The following is a 16,383-nucleotide window of genomic DNA, read 5'->3' as shown; positions in this document are numbered from 1 at the left end:
ATGGAGTTCAGCAACCCAAAAGTTCAGCAATAATGTGATGGCGACAATGCTGAATGTCTGGAGGTGGCATCCCAGTGCTGCACAGCTACTGAAGGGGTCTGCGCACCAGTGTGGGAGCCCTTAGACGGAACGCTGGCTTTCCCTTCTGCTTGTGGACTTCCCAGGGGAAATTGATGGGCCACTGTGGATAACCAAATGCTTGACTAGCTGGGCTTTTGGGTTGATCCAGCAGGAATTTTTAATGGTGTTATTTAATGGTGTTCCTTCCAGTGTAGGAAGCTCATTTTCAGTGTAGGAAGTTCAAAGTGTTCTCACTGCAGTGATTTTCTTTCTTCCCCATGACAGGCAATGGGAGCTGGCTTGGCTGTGGTGCCTCTTATGGGACTGCTAGAGACGATTGCTATTGCCAAGGCATTTGGTAAGGCACCTGTATGGACTTCAGCTTCTCTAGGCATTGTGAGGAACCTGTGTCTTCCTGCATACATCTGACTGCTAACAAAATGTGGAATGAGGGCTGCTTGCTCCCTCCAGTTGAGGACAATCGGTTTGGGAGGAGGGAGGGTGAAAATGCTCTTTCCCCCCAGGAGTTGGCATCTCTAGATATGGTAACTCTCTCTAAGTATCTGTTTGTTGCACAGAAGAAGTGGAGGAATTGCTCTCTGTGGCTTCTGAAGGCAGGACTAGAACCAGTGATGTGAAACTGAAGGGAAGTAGATTTAGACTAGATGTGACAAAGAATGTCCTTACTATAAGAGCTGTCTGGCAGTGGAACAGTCTGCCTTGTGCCAGATGCAAGGGAGTGACAACAGGTTGCAGGTATCTTGTTGTCTTCTGTGCTCCCTGAGGGCCCAATCCTATCCAACTTTCCAGTATCAGTGCAATTGCAATGCAGATAAGGAAACAAATGTTCCCATACCTTGAGGAGGATGCAGTGCATGCCCATCGGTACAGCTGCACCTGCACTGTACCAGAAAACCGGATAGGATTGGGCCCTGACGCATCTGGTAGGCAACTGGAAGCTGGACCAAATGGGCCGTTTTCCTGTTTCCAGCGAGGCTCTTCTTATGTTCCTTTGGGCATTGGAAGCGTTCAAACAAAGGCTAGATGATCTCTGCCAGGAATGCTGTAACAACAGTTGCCTGCACTGGGCAGGACTACATGACTTCCAAGGTCCTTTTCAATGCTACGTTCTATAGTTTTCCTTCCTGTTATCTGGGAAGCAATTGCCCCCTTCACACCCAACTGCATGAGAGCTGCTCCATGGAACAGTGGCATGCACCTAAATGGACACGAGCACGTGAATGAGATTATGGGTCTCACGCAATCAACCCTGTGGGATTACACCATGTAGATGCAACTCTGTGCTACTGCATGTGTATGGGAAGGGGACTACTGTTTCTTTTTGGAATAATGCATTAAAGAACATACATTAATGCATAAGTTGAAGTGCGGAAGATTTTCTTAACCTTGCAGTAGTCCATTATACCAGGAGTCTCCAAACCCCTGCCCGGGGGCCAGATGCGGCCCGCAGCGCGCCTCTGTTGGGCCCGCGACCAGCCTGAAAAGCTGTCCCCTGAAAGCCTCTGGCCCACTTGGCTGAACATGAACAGAGCTGTGCTCTGATTGCATCTGCAGGGTGTTCTGAGGGTTGGAGAGGCTGAGTGAATGAGCCCACTCATTCATTTATTCATTCATCTAAGTTCATCTCTAATTTATTTAAATTTTGTATTTAAATTTTTTTCTGGCCCTCAGCACTGCGTCAGATATTTCATGCGGCCCTCTGGCCAAAAAGTTTGGAGACCCCTGCATTATACCAAAGAAAGAAGAAAAGAGCTTGTTTCTTTACTATATCCAGGGAAGGGGGAAATATTATTGTCGCCAAGTGAGAAACTCTGAGTAGAATAGTCTTTGAATGCCCACTTGAGAAATAAAGCAGGATATAAATTTGTAAATAAATAATTGGGGAGGGGGGGGAGAGAGGATACAAAGCTGTAGTTCATGTTCTAGTAGACCAGGGGTGTCCAAAGTTTTTGGCAGGAGGGCCACATCGTCTCTTTGACACTGTGTCGGGGGCCGGGGGGGGGGAAAGAATTAATTTACATTTAAAATTTGAATAAATTTACATAGGTTTACATAAATGAATATATTAAAGATGAACTTATATGAATGAATGATGGTCTTGCAATAGCTCAAGGCCTATAAAAGGCCTTGCACAAACAAGGCTGGCCTTTCCTTTGCTGCTGCTACTGCATCACAGACGTGAAACAACAAGCAGTGGAGGAAGCCCTCATCCCTCAGCTCACGTAAGAGGTCAAACAGTTGCCCTCACGCTGAGAGCAGTTGCGTCTGGCCAGTGTGGGCTCCAACAAATCACCGGAGGGCTAGAGGCTCATTGGAGACTGGAGTAGACTGATACAGGTCCCTTGTTTACTATTGTTTCATACTAACCTCCTGCCTGCAATATCTTGTGGGATACTCAGGGGGAACTTCAGAATGTGTCATCTAACTAGAGTCAAAATTTCCCTTTTCTTTCTAGCGTCCCAGAATAACTACCAAATTGACCCCAACCAGGAGCTGCTAGCTATGGGTAAGAATGTTGCCTGGATGAGTTGATGCCACAATCTGAAAAGGGTTGGGTTTATTTGATGGATGCCCATAGAAGGGATGAGTCTAGGTCAGAAGTGAAAGACCTGCTCACATAAGAAAACAACTTCTGAGCAACTGCTCTGGCAGGCATTTCAGATTAGTATGTGAGAGGAAGAGCCTTAAAATGGGTGGGGTCTGTGGATGGGATGGGATCTGTGAGAAAATAAATTTTTAAAGAATCAAACTGTCCCTGTCCTTACCCCCTTGTCTTGCTTTTCCGAATAGTTTCTTCTCTTTGAAACAAGAAACTAGGAGTCATTCTATTTCTGTTCTTTAACTCTTCTTCCTGCTCTGCTTCCAGGTTTCACCAACCTCCTGGGATCCTTTGTCTCATCCTACCCTGTCACAGGTAGTTTTGGCCGGTGAGTAAATCTCATTAGAAGGGAGCCTCATCTTCATATGCCAACCATATCATACCTTTCAAGTGTGCTGGCTTGGGAATTGTAGCATTTCTAGCTCTCTGACACACCCACAGGTTTAATTATTTTCCCATGGATTCATTATCCCTTAACCACCCTCTTGTGTGCACAACACAACAGCGACTGTGAAAATGTGTACTTTTTTTTACACGTTTTACCCCACAAGCATGCAATGAAAGATGTAAAGGTTTGAATCCTTTTTAACAGCTAATGAATACAGGGGGACCCCTGTATCCCATATCCATCTTTTCACTTATCCACAGATGTGGGGGCACCCTGTACTCATTAGTTGTGGAACGCCTTGCCCCGCGCCCGACTCCTGCACCCTCCAGAGGCAAGGAGAGCTGTGCTACCCTCGTCTCCAGAGGTTCTTCTGAGCCCCACCGAGGCCGCATGCATCCGTCTGCAGCCTCTGTGGAGCTCTGAATGGCCATTTAGGCGAAAAGGTCACTTTTAGTTTTTTTATAAAACTGAAAGTGACCTTTTTTGGCCTAAACAGCCATTCTGAGCCTTGCAGACTCTGTGGGCAGATGCGCGCAGCCTCTGTGGGGCTCAGAAGAGCCTCTGGAGGTAAGGAGAGCACAACTCCCCTCACTGCCTGAAGGCCCAAGGTATCTGTGGTTCCACATATCTGTGGTTTCTGCTATCTATGGGGAATTCTGCAACAGAACCCCCATGGATACCGGGGCACCCCATACCATACCAGAACCAGGGGACATCCACTAAAATTGAGTGTTGGGCGGGTTAGGACAGACAAAAGAAAATATTTCTTTACTCAGCGTGTGGTCGGTCTGTGGAACTCCTTGCCACAGGATGTGGTGCTGGCGTCTAGCCTAGACGCCTTTAAAAGGGGATTGGACAAGTTTCTGGAGGAAAAATCCATTATGGGGTACAAGCCATGATGTGTATGCGCAACCTCCTGAATTTAGAAATGGGTTAAGTCAGAATGCCAGATGTAGGGGAGGGCACCAGGATGAGGTCTCTTGTTGTCTGGTGTGCTCCCTGGGGCATTTGGTGGGCCGCTGTGAGATACAGGAAGCTGGACTGGATGGGCCTATGGCCTGATCCAGTGGGGCTGTTCTTATGTTCTTATGGTGGTGGCTAATTTGTTTGGGCTTATTCTTTTAGCCTTCACAATTTGGTTTTATTTTGTTTTTATTTTTGATGTAATTCAGTGTTTTTCAGTGTTTGTCCTCCATTGTACCACTTCACTTGATCCACCTTTTCCAAGTACAACTGGGATTAACTGGCAGTGACATTACCAGTTACTTCTGGGTTGGGAGGTCAGATGCCATGTGACAGACACCAGTAAGGTGGATAAGAAGGCTTTTTCGAGCATGGAAAAGCATGCTATGGAGACTCCTACCACAATTTGTTGTGTTGTGTTCCTGGTTTTGCTAATGGGCAGCAGGGCTCCTGTGAGTCCCACCAGACACCACCTCAAGTATCACTGATGGTACCCATACGACTGGTTGAGAAACACTTACGTAATTGTTCTCAAAATGACTTACACCAGCATGCCATCAGGCTGGCTTAAGTGGGTACAGATTTTAAAATGAAATCTAAATTAATTGGTGTGAGCTGTAAGAAGCAGATAGTGATTGAGGTCTACTTTGAGACTTGCAACCAGGCTTTCCCCCTTGTTGGCAGCAGAAAAGAATGTGTTCTTCAGAGAGTCTCTTTCCTCAGAGGTGCTGCTACCTAGGCAGAGAGTACATTTCTATCAACTTCACTGCATGTTGAATTCTTGGTAAACCTTAGCAAAACCTTGTTTTCTTTAGGCGAATGGCTTTTATTTCTTGGAAGGAGGCTCCTTTCTGTTTGCATAATGGCATGGTTCTTTGTGTTCCAGGACAGCACTGAATGCTCAGACCAGTGTGTGCACACCTGCAGGAGGACTCCTTACAGGTAGGCTTCCCTCCGGGGCTTCCCCTGGTCTCCCAATGGCTTAGAAGGAATTAAAAACATCACTTCCGGTTTCTGGAAGGATACCAGAAGTCGTGTTTTCTTGGCCTTTTAGGCGATTCTGAAGCCCACAGAGGCCGTGGGCAGATGAAAGTGACCTCTGTGGGCTTCAGAAAGCTTCCGGAGGTGACTGGAGCATAGCTACATTTTGGTATCCACAGTTTTTGGTATCTGCAAGGGGTTCAAGAATGGATCCCTCGCTGATACCAAGGCCCTGCCTGTAGATATTTAGGACCAAGAAACTTTAACTTACTTGGAAGCCAGGCTGGTAGTGAGGAAGAATTAAAACTGATATTATAAATTAGTAGTAATATGGCTAATGGAGTTGAGTCCTCTACCTTTCCTGCATGATAATGTGCCCTGTCCATCTAGCTCAGCTCTGCCTCTTGTATCACACAGTCTTTTCCTGTCTTGGTGTTAGTCATGCAGTGTTTACATACTGAACTTGCTTCATTCTCTCTACAGGGGTCCTGGTATTGCTGTCACTAGCCTACCTCACCTCCCTCTTCTATTTCATTCCCAAAGCAGCACTGGCAGCTGTCATCATCTGTGCAGTGGCACCTATGTTTGATGCTCGGATCTTCCACACCTTATGGCGGGTTAAAAGTATGAGCATGAATGAAAAGTATGAGTGTTTCTACCAAAACTGAAAAATTGGGCATCTTGCTTCCCCAGAGAACATTGTCACTAACTTAGAAGTATTTGAAATATGATTTCAGTGTCGGGGGAAAGACAGTCTATTTCCCCTTCCCTGCAGTTTTTCTCTCCTACTGGGTTGGTCTCTGCATAATTTGCAGGAATCTGAGAACTATTCTTCTTTCTCCCCATCTCCTCAAATCCCAGGTCAACAAAATGGTGGCATTAGTCCTCTTTGAAGGGTTAATAGGAGCACACTGGTCAGCCACAGCACCCACTTAAGCTCTTGCCGGATGCCTCCAGTACCCATCTGCAGAGGTCAGGTGGGGAGAGACTTACCTTGAATGCAGGGGGGCCTAGGGGTGTGATGTAACCAGGGAGCCCATTGGCATGGGGAGTGTGGCCAGCTATTCCTGTTTGTCCTTGTCATGGTGTTGGTCTCCCAGAGAGTACCAACTCCTGAATTAGAATTGGAGCTTTAGAACTCTGCATAATCATGGTGTTCTGAATTGATTCTTGGATTCTGCGAACACTTTGTACCATTTTCAGTATATTGTCAGAACTCAGGAATAAGTGTCTTTTTAAGCAATCACATGAGCACCTCCAGAAACAAATGTCTTGTATGGCTTTACTCATGTATGCAACTTGAGAGCTAAATCTTTGAACAGGAGCCAACAGTGCTTAGGAATCTACTTACTTAGATGCATCTAGGAAATTTTGAGTTCCCCTTCCTTGTTTTCACATGGAGGCATTCATGTAATCATTTTTTTTTAAATGTTTGTAATGGCTCTTCCATGCTTAAAAAGTACAGTATGCGCAAAACCTCTTGGTTATAGAAGAGATAAATTGTAACAGTGCCATCTGCTGGATAATTGGAACATCTACCAATGTGTGCATTTCTTAATATAGTCTATAATTTATGAACTATGTCTTAAGAAACACACTTAGGCTGCAGTCCTAACCTACTTTCCAGCACTGACATAAAGGCAGTACAGCTCCGAGGTAGGGGAACAAACATTGCCTTGCGTTGAGGAGGCCTCAACTGCCGCCCAACTGCAGGATGCAGCACACGTCCCATTAGCACCGCTATGCCAGTGCTGGAAAATTAGTTAGGATTGTACCCTTAGTTTTTCATCAGCAGAAATTCCATTAAATGTGCTGAAAGTTAATGCAAATCCCAACGCTCTGACACTGGTAGCTCAAAGTTTTGTTTTTTCCCCCTGTCTATTGATCTAGCTAAAATTAGTAAGTGATTTGGTTGACATTTTCAGAGTGATCTGTTGGAATTGTCCATAAGGCATCTGACTTCAAATTGCAGAAACAAGCAAATTTGAAACGTCAACACAGCCATTGCTTAGTGAGCAGAATGAGCCACACCTAATCTCATGGTTTAGAAGGGAGAGCCTCCAACAGCAGCAGTTGTCCATTGTGCACTCTGATGGGTTCTGGTTTGGCGAATGGTATTGCATGAGAGGTGAACGGAAGTTTGAGGGAACTCTGGCATTGATGCTGGCCTGGAAAAGCTGCAGAACATATGTGTAATGTGAACATTGCATTTGATGACCTTCAGTGTGCCTTTTTGTGAGGGACAAAATCTTAGTAAAATCTTTGTAGTACAGAAGGCATTACTCGTATTTTCCATGTCTGTGGGAGCAGTTTTGCTGCAGCAAGCAGTGACTTCTACGTATTTCTCTTTTGCAGGGCTGGACCTGGTCCCGCTGTGCGTAACATTCTTCCTGTGTTTCTGGGAGGTACAGTATGGCATCATGGCAGGGGTGCTGGTCTCAGGTCTGGTCTTACTCTACCCCATTGCCAGGCCACAAATAAAGGTACGTTTGACTTTGATGAGTTCAGTCTGAGGGTGCAAACTATGGCAAAGACTGAGAAGAAAACCCTTGTAAGGGTTTTGTAACCTTGTAACCCAAGGTTACAAGGAACAAACCAGAAAAAAAACTCTGTTCTGTCTCTATCTCCTACTTAACCTGCTTGTGTCCTTTTGGGGTGTGAAACAGTGAATAGTTGCCTTGGACAGTGCAGAATAGTTGTAATAATACTTGCCATTTGTATAGCACTTTCTGAGCTTGCAAAGTGCTTATCTTGATGTAGTCCTTACAACACCTCTGTAAGCTAAGTGTTGCTACACTCTGGAAAGGAGCCTCTTTAGGGAGGGAGGGGGAGGGGGAGGGAGGGAGAGAGAAGATTCCTTTACACTGGGGACCTGCAGCCTGTCAGAAGTTTCAAACTTGGTTTGAAAGTAGCTACACACAGGACAAAACAGTCCCGCCTGGTAGAGCAGCCACCACCCTTTTATCAGCCAGTTCTCCCAGTCAGAGACAACTAGGAGGGCTCTTGGCTTTCACCTCCGGAGTGGACAGAAAGAGTGCTTAAACTCCCATACTCTTTCCTTCCCTCATTTCTGCAGAAAACAGTGATATAGCTTTGTGTCATCTAGGCCTGGATTTAGCTGAGCTGTCAGTTCAGAAAGTACCACTCAATAGGGTAGATTATAAGAGTTTATAATAGGGAAAGGGAAATAGGAATAGCAGCAAATATAGGATAACTGTTTGGAAGAAACACCCCACAGTAAGTAAAAAAGAAACCGAAGCTGGTCCTGGTCCTAAAAACTTTACATAGTTGGCATCTCTCTGGAGCATGTATGGAGTATCTTGATGCCATCCAATGGTATGACTGGGTCCTGCTTTTCTGGTCAATGGGAAGCAGTTTGCCAAAGACCAATCACCCTTCAAAGAGACCCTCAAAATCTAGAATTTTTTTAAAAAAATATTTTATTTATTTATTACAGATACAGATAAGGAAAATGGGTTATACTTAGGGCTGGTACTACACAGGTTACACATGAGGGTATTGGCCCTAGATTACAAAATGCATCATTCAAAAAAAAAAAAAAGCAATCAAAACGACTGAAAAAAATACAATAATCATCAATACAAAGGTTATCATATTTATCAGTATAAAAATTTAGATTTATCGAAACACTCAATATTGTTTAATCTAGAATTCTAAAATCTAGAATTTTTATGATGTGATTATTCTTGGTGGATCATAGTGAGTTGTTTCTCAAATGCATTCCCCCTCTCAGCTTCAAAAGACCTACATGGGAATGATTTGTTAATCAGAGGTCCAGCACCTTGTCCCTGAAGGTGACAGATGGCCATTTCTTTGCCCTGGTGTCAACAGCTGGGGAGTAAGCCTCTTTCTGATAAGGCTGTTCCCAGGATTGAATTTTACAGCTTCTTTTTGTCTTCTTAAAACAGACAGAGGCTGGACACTAGTATGAGAACCAGGAACCAAAGAAATGCAAGTTTTTTAAGATAGGTTTCAAAGAGATCCAAGATTCACATATAACCAAGAAATATTGGTGTGTTCTTGACATCAAGTCCGCAATTTTCCTTGGTATCTTTGTATTGCAGCAGAAGAGTGAGGTTGAGGAGGAGTGACCTGCCACTAGTGTGTTCGTGGCAGAGGCAAGATTCAGACCAAGGAAATTCTGATTAGCACCTCAGTCTCTTGATACATTAACCTTTACTCTCACATCAGTCTCATGCAGTTTCTCATACAGGGAACAGTCATATGTTTAGTGTAAGAATCAGCAATCTTTGGGGGCCCAAAGAGAGCTAATGGAAGTCACTGGATAGTAACAGAGCTCCTTCATCTCTCCCCCCCCTCTTCTAACCTCCTCTTGCAGGTCTTAGAGTACGAAGCATTACTCTTACAGCCTGCTAGTGGTCTCTATTTTCCAGCTATCGAGTTCATCCGGGAAACTGTGCAAAAACATGCTCTATCAGGTAACTGTGACTGGAAATCCCTGTGGTGTTGGCTGTGAGGAATTGAACTGGGCCTGAAGTAAGAGTCCCTGAACAAAATAACCAAACACCATTTTGGGGCAGTACTGCAGGGTGCTGACCTGGAGAGAAAGTCTTTGTTCCAGAGATCTAATATTCCTAACCCCCAGTATTTCTGAAATAAAGAAGTGCTACCAATGCTTGGTGCAGTCTAGCATAGTGCTCCAAATTGTGGGTCGCAATCCAATGGTGCAGGGCTTTCCAGACCTTGGCTCAGGGGCCAGATCTGCTCCGTGAGTGGAGCTTACCTTTCCTTCTCCACACCGCATTCTTTCCCAGTAGATCTGGGCTTCTGCCCAGATGTCCTATTGCACAGCCTTCTGGGATGCCGGGCAATAGACATGACTGCCCAGGACATCCTGGTGTGCAGATCTACTGGGAAAGAATGCAGTGTGGAGGTAGAATGGTAAGCTGTGGTCCAAACAGTGACCGCTTTTTTGGTACACAACGGTCACAAGTTTGGCAACCGCTGCACTGGTGGGTTGCAATCTGGGCCCTCCCATCTGCCCTTGTACTGGTTTGGCTCCAAGTAAGAGCCATTACTTACTGAAGCACCCAGAAGCCTCTCCTGGTACGGCACACACTCTGCAGGCCTCAGAATGGTACTCAGAAGCATTCATAAGCCACTTCCGGTTTTTGAAAGCCATTTCTCATTTGCCTCTAAAAACTGGAAGTGGCTTACTGAGGCTTCTGAGGTCTGCAGAGAAATCTCAAGCATTACCAGAAGTTTCACAACTCACCACAGAGGACAAGGCAGGTCACAGCACTGCAAAGTTTGGGAACCCCTGCTCTAGCAGGAAGCAATCACTACCCATGCCAATATATCCCCTGGCCAAAGATCTCTAGTGTGCAGTGCCTAGAGAGGGTGTACACTCCGTTAGGGATTAAGACTGACACCATATTTGAGTCAAACTGTCTCCACATACAACACAGGGCTATACAGTCTCTTGTGGTCCAGCTCTTCAAGGTGTTCATGAACCTATTAGCATGCCATGGCACTTTTTTTTTATAGTGCTCCTGTTTGCAGCTTGATTGAAGGCTCTTAAGAGTACGTATTTGCAGGTGGTGCTCAGGAGCACTAATATTGTCTCTGTTCACTGCCAGGGAAGAGGAATGGAGCAATCTTAGAAGTGACTTCCACATGATCCCTTGGAATTTGCCAGTGGGAGGCCAGGGGGTTAGGAAGTTGCACTCTCGAGTTAGAAACTGAAAGCAGCAAGGCTTTGATTAGGAAAGGGCAATTATTCCTACTGAATGTATGTTGTCTGCCTTCAGCATCTCGATCACGTAGTGTCATCCTGGATTGCACTCATGTCAGTAGCATCGATTACACTGTGGTGATGGGGCTGTCTGAGCTGCTCCAGGAATTCCAGTCCAGAAGAATCTCTCTGGTCTTCATTAGTTTGCAGGTTAGTGAGAGCTGCAACCTGAGAGGAACAAATATGTATTGTGACTGGGTAATTATATGCTTTAAAAACAGAAGAGAAGCTCCAGAATCTGATTCTAGAATAATGCCCATCCAGTTAAGCTACAAGGCTGTCTTTATGAGTCAGCCCATAGACCTAGTACTGTATACTCCTGTGTCTACCAATGGGCTCCCTAAGATGTAAAGCAGATATCTTTGTCAGTCCTGCTACCCACAATCCTCATAATCAGAGATGTAAAGAGATGTACCTGAGATCTTAAGACTTGCAAAATGTGTGCTTCAGCTAGGGCTTCCTCCATCCACATAAGGTCCTCTTGGCATCTGCTTCAGGCCTTTGAGGTCTCTTAAGGGTTCCCTGAATTATTAGGGGAAAGTTCTAATGTGACCGATCAAGTCCCCCTTGTCTGTCCTCCCTGCAGGCTCATGTTCTTCAAGTCTTGTTGGCTGCTGAATTGGAAGGATTTTGTTATTTCTCTAGACTGGAAGATGCAGGTGAGTAAAACTGGGAAGAAACTGAAGAAGATCAGTGATCTCTCAGAGGAGAGAACCAGCCGTGGAGCTCTGCAGCCCCACACCCGGGGCAAAGTGCGGGGCTGTTGCCGCCCCCCTCGGGCAGAAATCCACCCCCTCTACTTACCAGAGGCTCATGGAGCCTCACGTGACCTCCTCCCATGCAGGGGAAACCTCTGTGTGGTTTCCCGGTGCTATAAACTGTGCTTCTAGCAAACCGGAAGCACAGTTTCTGCCCCCGTTGGGAGTCTCAGAGGCTTCTGCAGGGTCCCAGCGCCTGGAGTTTTTGCCCCATCCCAGTCTATGGCAGGCACGCAACTGGAGAGAACTTTAGAATTCACGATTAGAACTGGCAGGTTATTGCTGTCTTAAGCCATCTCCTTCAGCTAGGGTGCAAATACATTGTTGAGAGAGATGGTTTTGGTGATCCCAGAAGGGAAGATTCAGGCTTTTCAGAACAGACACAAGCCTTGTCTTGTCTCTGCTCTAAGGGATTCCCATGTTATATTGTCTTTGCTTGACTGGAGGGATTTGGCTCATGAAAACCTGAAATGTGTATTATTATATGCTTTCCACAAAGCAACTTTCTCTTCCTTTGAAGAGTAGTTGAGTAGATAGCCCAGGTCAACCTGCCCACACTGTGTCAGCAGCTACAGTAATACAGGAAACCAAATACACTCCTAAGTCTCTAAAAAATTTTAAATATAGAAAATCATTGCAGAAAATTAGATTATCATATTTAGGCTCACAATAGAATGGAAAGTGTCCTGTGTGTACCAGAATGTACTTCTCCAGCAGCTGTAGTTCCACAGCTGTGTCCTTGGTACACTCCTTCATGATAAGCAGATCCACAAGCAAAAGAGCTACTGTAGCAGGCCAGTTTCCTCCCAGATTTGATGGTGTTCAGGAGTGTCATGTATGCAGTTCCTTGAACCAGCACATATGGCTTGTGGCAGCCTCAGCCGCTGTACACCCAGCATCTATCCCTCTTGGGCCGCAAGTCTGGGTGAGATTGGAAAAGATGAGATCCCAGGAAATTTCTGGGGGTCCTCCTTGGCCCCCTTTTTGACCCTAGGCCCAGGTACAAATTACCCCCTCTCATGAATCCTGCATGTAACCCCCACCTTGTCACACAAAAAATACAATTAAATTTGTGATAGAGATTTATTAGATGTACTATTTATAGTGAAAATCTGGGTTGCTACTTTTGTTGCTGGGTGCTGGCAGTTCATTCTCTACCCTCACTGGTGGTCCATAGTGGAGCATGCTGGAAGTGATCAAAGGCAATCTTTTTATTCCTAAGACTTCATGGACCACTTATCAGGGTCTCACGGACTACCTGTGGTCCCCAGAGGTTGGGTACCAGTGTTCTAAATTAATTGACATTTCCTGTGTAGCACTGTGTTGTCACTTTACTGTGTGTATATCCAAATGCAATAGAGTGCAGTAGTTTTTAGATTAGGAATGGATAGAGGGGATCCAGATTCCTGTTCAACCTTGAAACTCACTGGGTAGCCTTGGAGTAGTTGGGATTGGGTAAGGGAGCATGATGACATAAAAGTTTAAATCAATTTGCTTCAAACTGTTAATTGAAAGTCACTAGATGTACCAACTATCGTTTTTCTGAACTACTTTAGTATACTCCTGTCATAATTCTTGTAGTTGTCCATGAGTTGGCAAGAGACTTCTACTGAATCAATTTTAACATATTCTGTGTTTTTTCTCATGGATCCTCCTCTAGTGAAGAGTCTTAAAGAGGAATTGCACCGTCCTAATGAGGCCTTGTTTGATGATAGCAGTGACGCTTTACTACCATCTGGGATCATTCAGTGAGGATGCAGAGCCATTCATATTGGTGTTGAAATAACAGAGGTTTCCCAAACTTGTTTTGGCTTTGGGCAATACTATGGTGCATGGACCATGGTTACAGATAGTCTGCTGAGTTGACCCATATTTGTGTGTACTTTATGAACTTGCATCTGGAATCCAGAAGTTGCTTACATGCTGGAACTGGTCAACATGAAAGATGAGTCTTTTTTTACCTCAGACATAAAGAAATGAAGGTGCAATTAGCACAAAAGTCAACCAGTGTTTCCAGATGCTGAGAAAATGGAATTTGCTCTGGGTTGTCTGTGCCTTTGGTTGGAAGGGCAGTGGATACTCTTGGGGACCTATAACTTACTTCTAACATTATTTGCACTCCAGTGACATGTTTAAGGGAACACTAACCTGAAAAGGGAATGAAGAGAATAAATCATGTTTATTTAAAAAGAAAAAAAAAACCTTATTGATGGAAGTAAGGCTTTTGTGATGTTGTGAATGTGTGTGAATCGCTTAGACCAGGGGTGTCAAACATAAAGCCCAGGGGCCAGATGCAGTCCACAGAAGTTTTTATAGGACCCTCAGGTTTTCAGCTGAAAGGGCAGCCCACATGAAAATTGGGCTCTCCCATATTTTGAAATACAGGTTCAGCCTATTTATACATGTATTTTTTTATACACAGATTTGACTCAACACAATGGCCCCTACAAATGAGAAGGAATGTGCTGATCCCTGGAGAAGGGGGAAAATGCATTCCTTTAAAATCAGTTTTAAAAACTGAACAGTTCTTTAACAACAGCTTCCTTAATGAGAGAGAAGAGGGGGCAGCAGGCTAACAATCCATCAATCCTTCTCTCTCCTTTGGACCCCTCCCTTCCCCCAGCATGTGAAAGAAAGGGATCATTTTGCATTGCTGAAGGCAGGGGCTGAGTGAAGTGCTGATGGACTGTCTTCTTAATGACTCTTACCTTAAAGTCAGAAGAGTCATGACTCTTCTTAATGACTCTTACCTTAGAGTCACCAAGGCTGTTTTTCAATTACTGGAGCAAAGAAACTTTGTTTTTAAAATTGATTTGCTATAGTGCATTTTTTTTATCCACATGAGTGCTTGGAACAGAACCCATGTGAATAATTAGTCTCAATCTGTATGATCAAGAGTCATATATTTTCTCTTTTGTTATTTGCAGCTAGTGAGTTCCTAAGTGAGAAAAAAGTGTTTATTTTTGGTTATGACCTGTTTAATGACATCACTTCTGGCCCTCAGCAGGCATCATGAATGCTATGTGTCCCTCTGTATGAAATGAGTTTGACACCCCTGGCTTAGACCTCTTCACTGGGCAATGCTCTTCAGTTGTGTAATCTGCTTGATTTGAGGATCAAATCCTCGTGGAAAGACCTGATGATGCTGAGGAGCCTGGGTGGACATCCAATCTTGGGGAGAATCTTGAAGAGGCCGTCTCTGCTGACCAGGTCGAAAGCCTTTATGAGATCTATGCAGGCTACAAAGAGTGGCTGTCGTTGTTCCCTGCATTTCTCCTGCAGCTGTCTAAGGGAGAATACCATATCAGAGGTGGACCTGCTGGCTTGGAATCCGCACTGAGATTCTGGATAGATGCTCTCTGCAAGTACCTGGAGCTTCTTTAGTGCAACTCGGGCAAACAGCTTTCCTACAACGCTAGGGAGAGAGATGCCGCAGTAGTTATTGCAGTCGCCCCTGTTGCCTTTGTCCTTATATAGTGTGAGGATGTTTGCATCCCTCATGTCCTGAGGTACTCCACCTTCTCTCCAGCAGAGACAGAGGATTTCATGCAGCTCAGTGGTGATGATCTCTTTGCAGCACTTTAGGACCTCAGCAGGGATGCTGTCTTTCCCAGGAGCCTCACCAGAGGCAAGGGAGTCCAGGGCCACTTGAAGTTCTTCTAGGGTTGGTTCACTGTCAAGCTCCTCCAACACAGGCAGGCACTCAATGTTGTTCAGCGCTTCTTTGGTAACTACATTTTCTCTGGAATACAGCTCAGAGTAGTGCTGCATCCAGCGTTCCATCTGCTGCGCCCAGTCCACTGAGCCATTTAGGCAGCAACAGCTGTGGCTGCCATTCTGCTTGAATGGCACTAAGGGTGAGTTATACTTGCCTTTGGGAGTCTGCACTACTTACCATTTTGTACTGCTCTAGCTAAGCTACTGCTGCCAGTCTTGTGGTAATAAAGAAAGGAAATACCTTATTGAAGGAACTTCATCATTGGATAGGAGAGTGACAGACCGAGAGTAACACTTAGAACATAAGAACAGCCCCACTGGATCAGGCCATAGGCCCATCTAGTCCAGCTTCCTGTATCTCACAGCGGCCCACCAAATGCCCCAGGGAGCACACCAGATAACAAGAGACCTCATCCTGGTGCTCTCCCCTACATCTGGCATTCTGACTTAACCCATTCCTAAAATCAGGAGGTTGCGCATACACATCATCGCTTGTACCCCATAATGGATTTTTCCTCCAGAAACTCGTCCAATCCCCTTTTAAAGGCGTCTAGGCTAGACGCCAGCACCACATCCTGTGGCAAGGAGTTCCACAGACCGACCACGCGCTGAGTAAAGAAATATTTTCTTTTGTCTGTCCTAACCCGCCCAACACTCAATTTTAGTGGATGTCCCCTGGTTCTGGTATTATGTGAGAGTGTAAAGAGCATCTCCCTATCCACTCTGTCCATCCCCTGCATAATTTTGTATGTCTCAATCATGTCCCCCCTCAAGCGTCTCTTTTCTAGGCTGAAGAGGCCCAAATGCCGTAGCCTTTCCTCATAAGGAAGGTGCCCCAGCCCCGTAATCATCTTAGTTGCTCTCTTTTGCACCTTTTCCATTTCCACTATGTCTTTTTTGAGATGCGGCGACCAGAACTGGACACAATACTCCAGGTGTGGCCTTACCATCGATTTGTACAACGGCATTATAATACTAACCGTTTTGTTCTCAATACCCTTCCTAATGATCCCAAGCATAGAATTGGCCTTCTTCACTGCCACCGCACATTGGGTCGACACTTTCATCGACCTGTCCACCACCACCCCAAGATCTCTCTCCTGATCTGTCACAGACAGCT

The 16,383-nt window shown here is 45.2% G+C and overlaps 1 protein-coding gene across 1 annotated transcript in view; it reads left to right on the top strand.

Annotated features, from left to right (window-relative positions):
• The window catches only part of SLC26A11 (solute carrier family 26 member 11), a 31,517-nt gene extending 15,970 nt beyond the window's left edge, over positions 1 to 15,547 (top strand). The window contains exons 8-17 of the mRNA XM_066616469.1: positions 346 to 418; positions 2,537 to 2,587; positions 2,948 to 3,008; positions 4,918 to 4,973; positions 5,496 to 5,636; positions 7,368 to 7,495; positions 9,373 to 9,472; positions 10,805 to 10,938; positions 11,375 to 11,447; positions 13,207 to 15,547. Coding sequence (XP_066472566.1) covers positions 346 to 418; positions 2,537 to 2,587; positions 2,948 to 3,008; positions 4,918 to 4,973; positions 5,496 to 5,636; positions 7,368 to 7,495; positions 9,373 to 9,472; positions 10,805 to 10,938; positions 11,375 to 11,447; positions 13,207 to 13,298 — 909 coding nt within the window. The 3' untranslated portion in view covers positions 13,299 to 15,547. The remainder of the gene's footprint in view (positions 1 to 345; positions 419 to 2,536; positions 2,588 to 2,947; positions 3,009 to 4,917; positions 4,974 to 5,495; positions 5,637 to 7,367; positions 7,496 to 9,372; positions 9,473 to 10,804; positions 10,939 to 11,374; positions 11,448 to 13,206) is intronic.
• The last annotated feature ends 836 nt before the right edge of the window (positions 15,548 to 16,383 follow it).

Source organism: Tiliqua scincoides, chromosome 2 (genome assembly GCF_035046505.1).
Source record: "Tiliqua scincoides isolate rTilSci1 chromosome 2, rTilSci1.hap2, whole genome shotgun sequence".
NCBI classification, from domain to species: Eukaryota; Metazoa; Chordata; class Lepidosauria; order Squamata; family Scincidae; genus Tiliqua; species Tiliqua scincoides.
The sequence above is the reverse complement of the archived record's forward strand: the minus strand, read 5'-3'. Positions and strand labels throughout refer to the sequence as shown.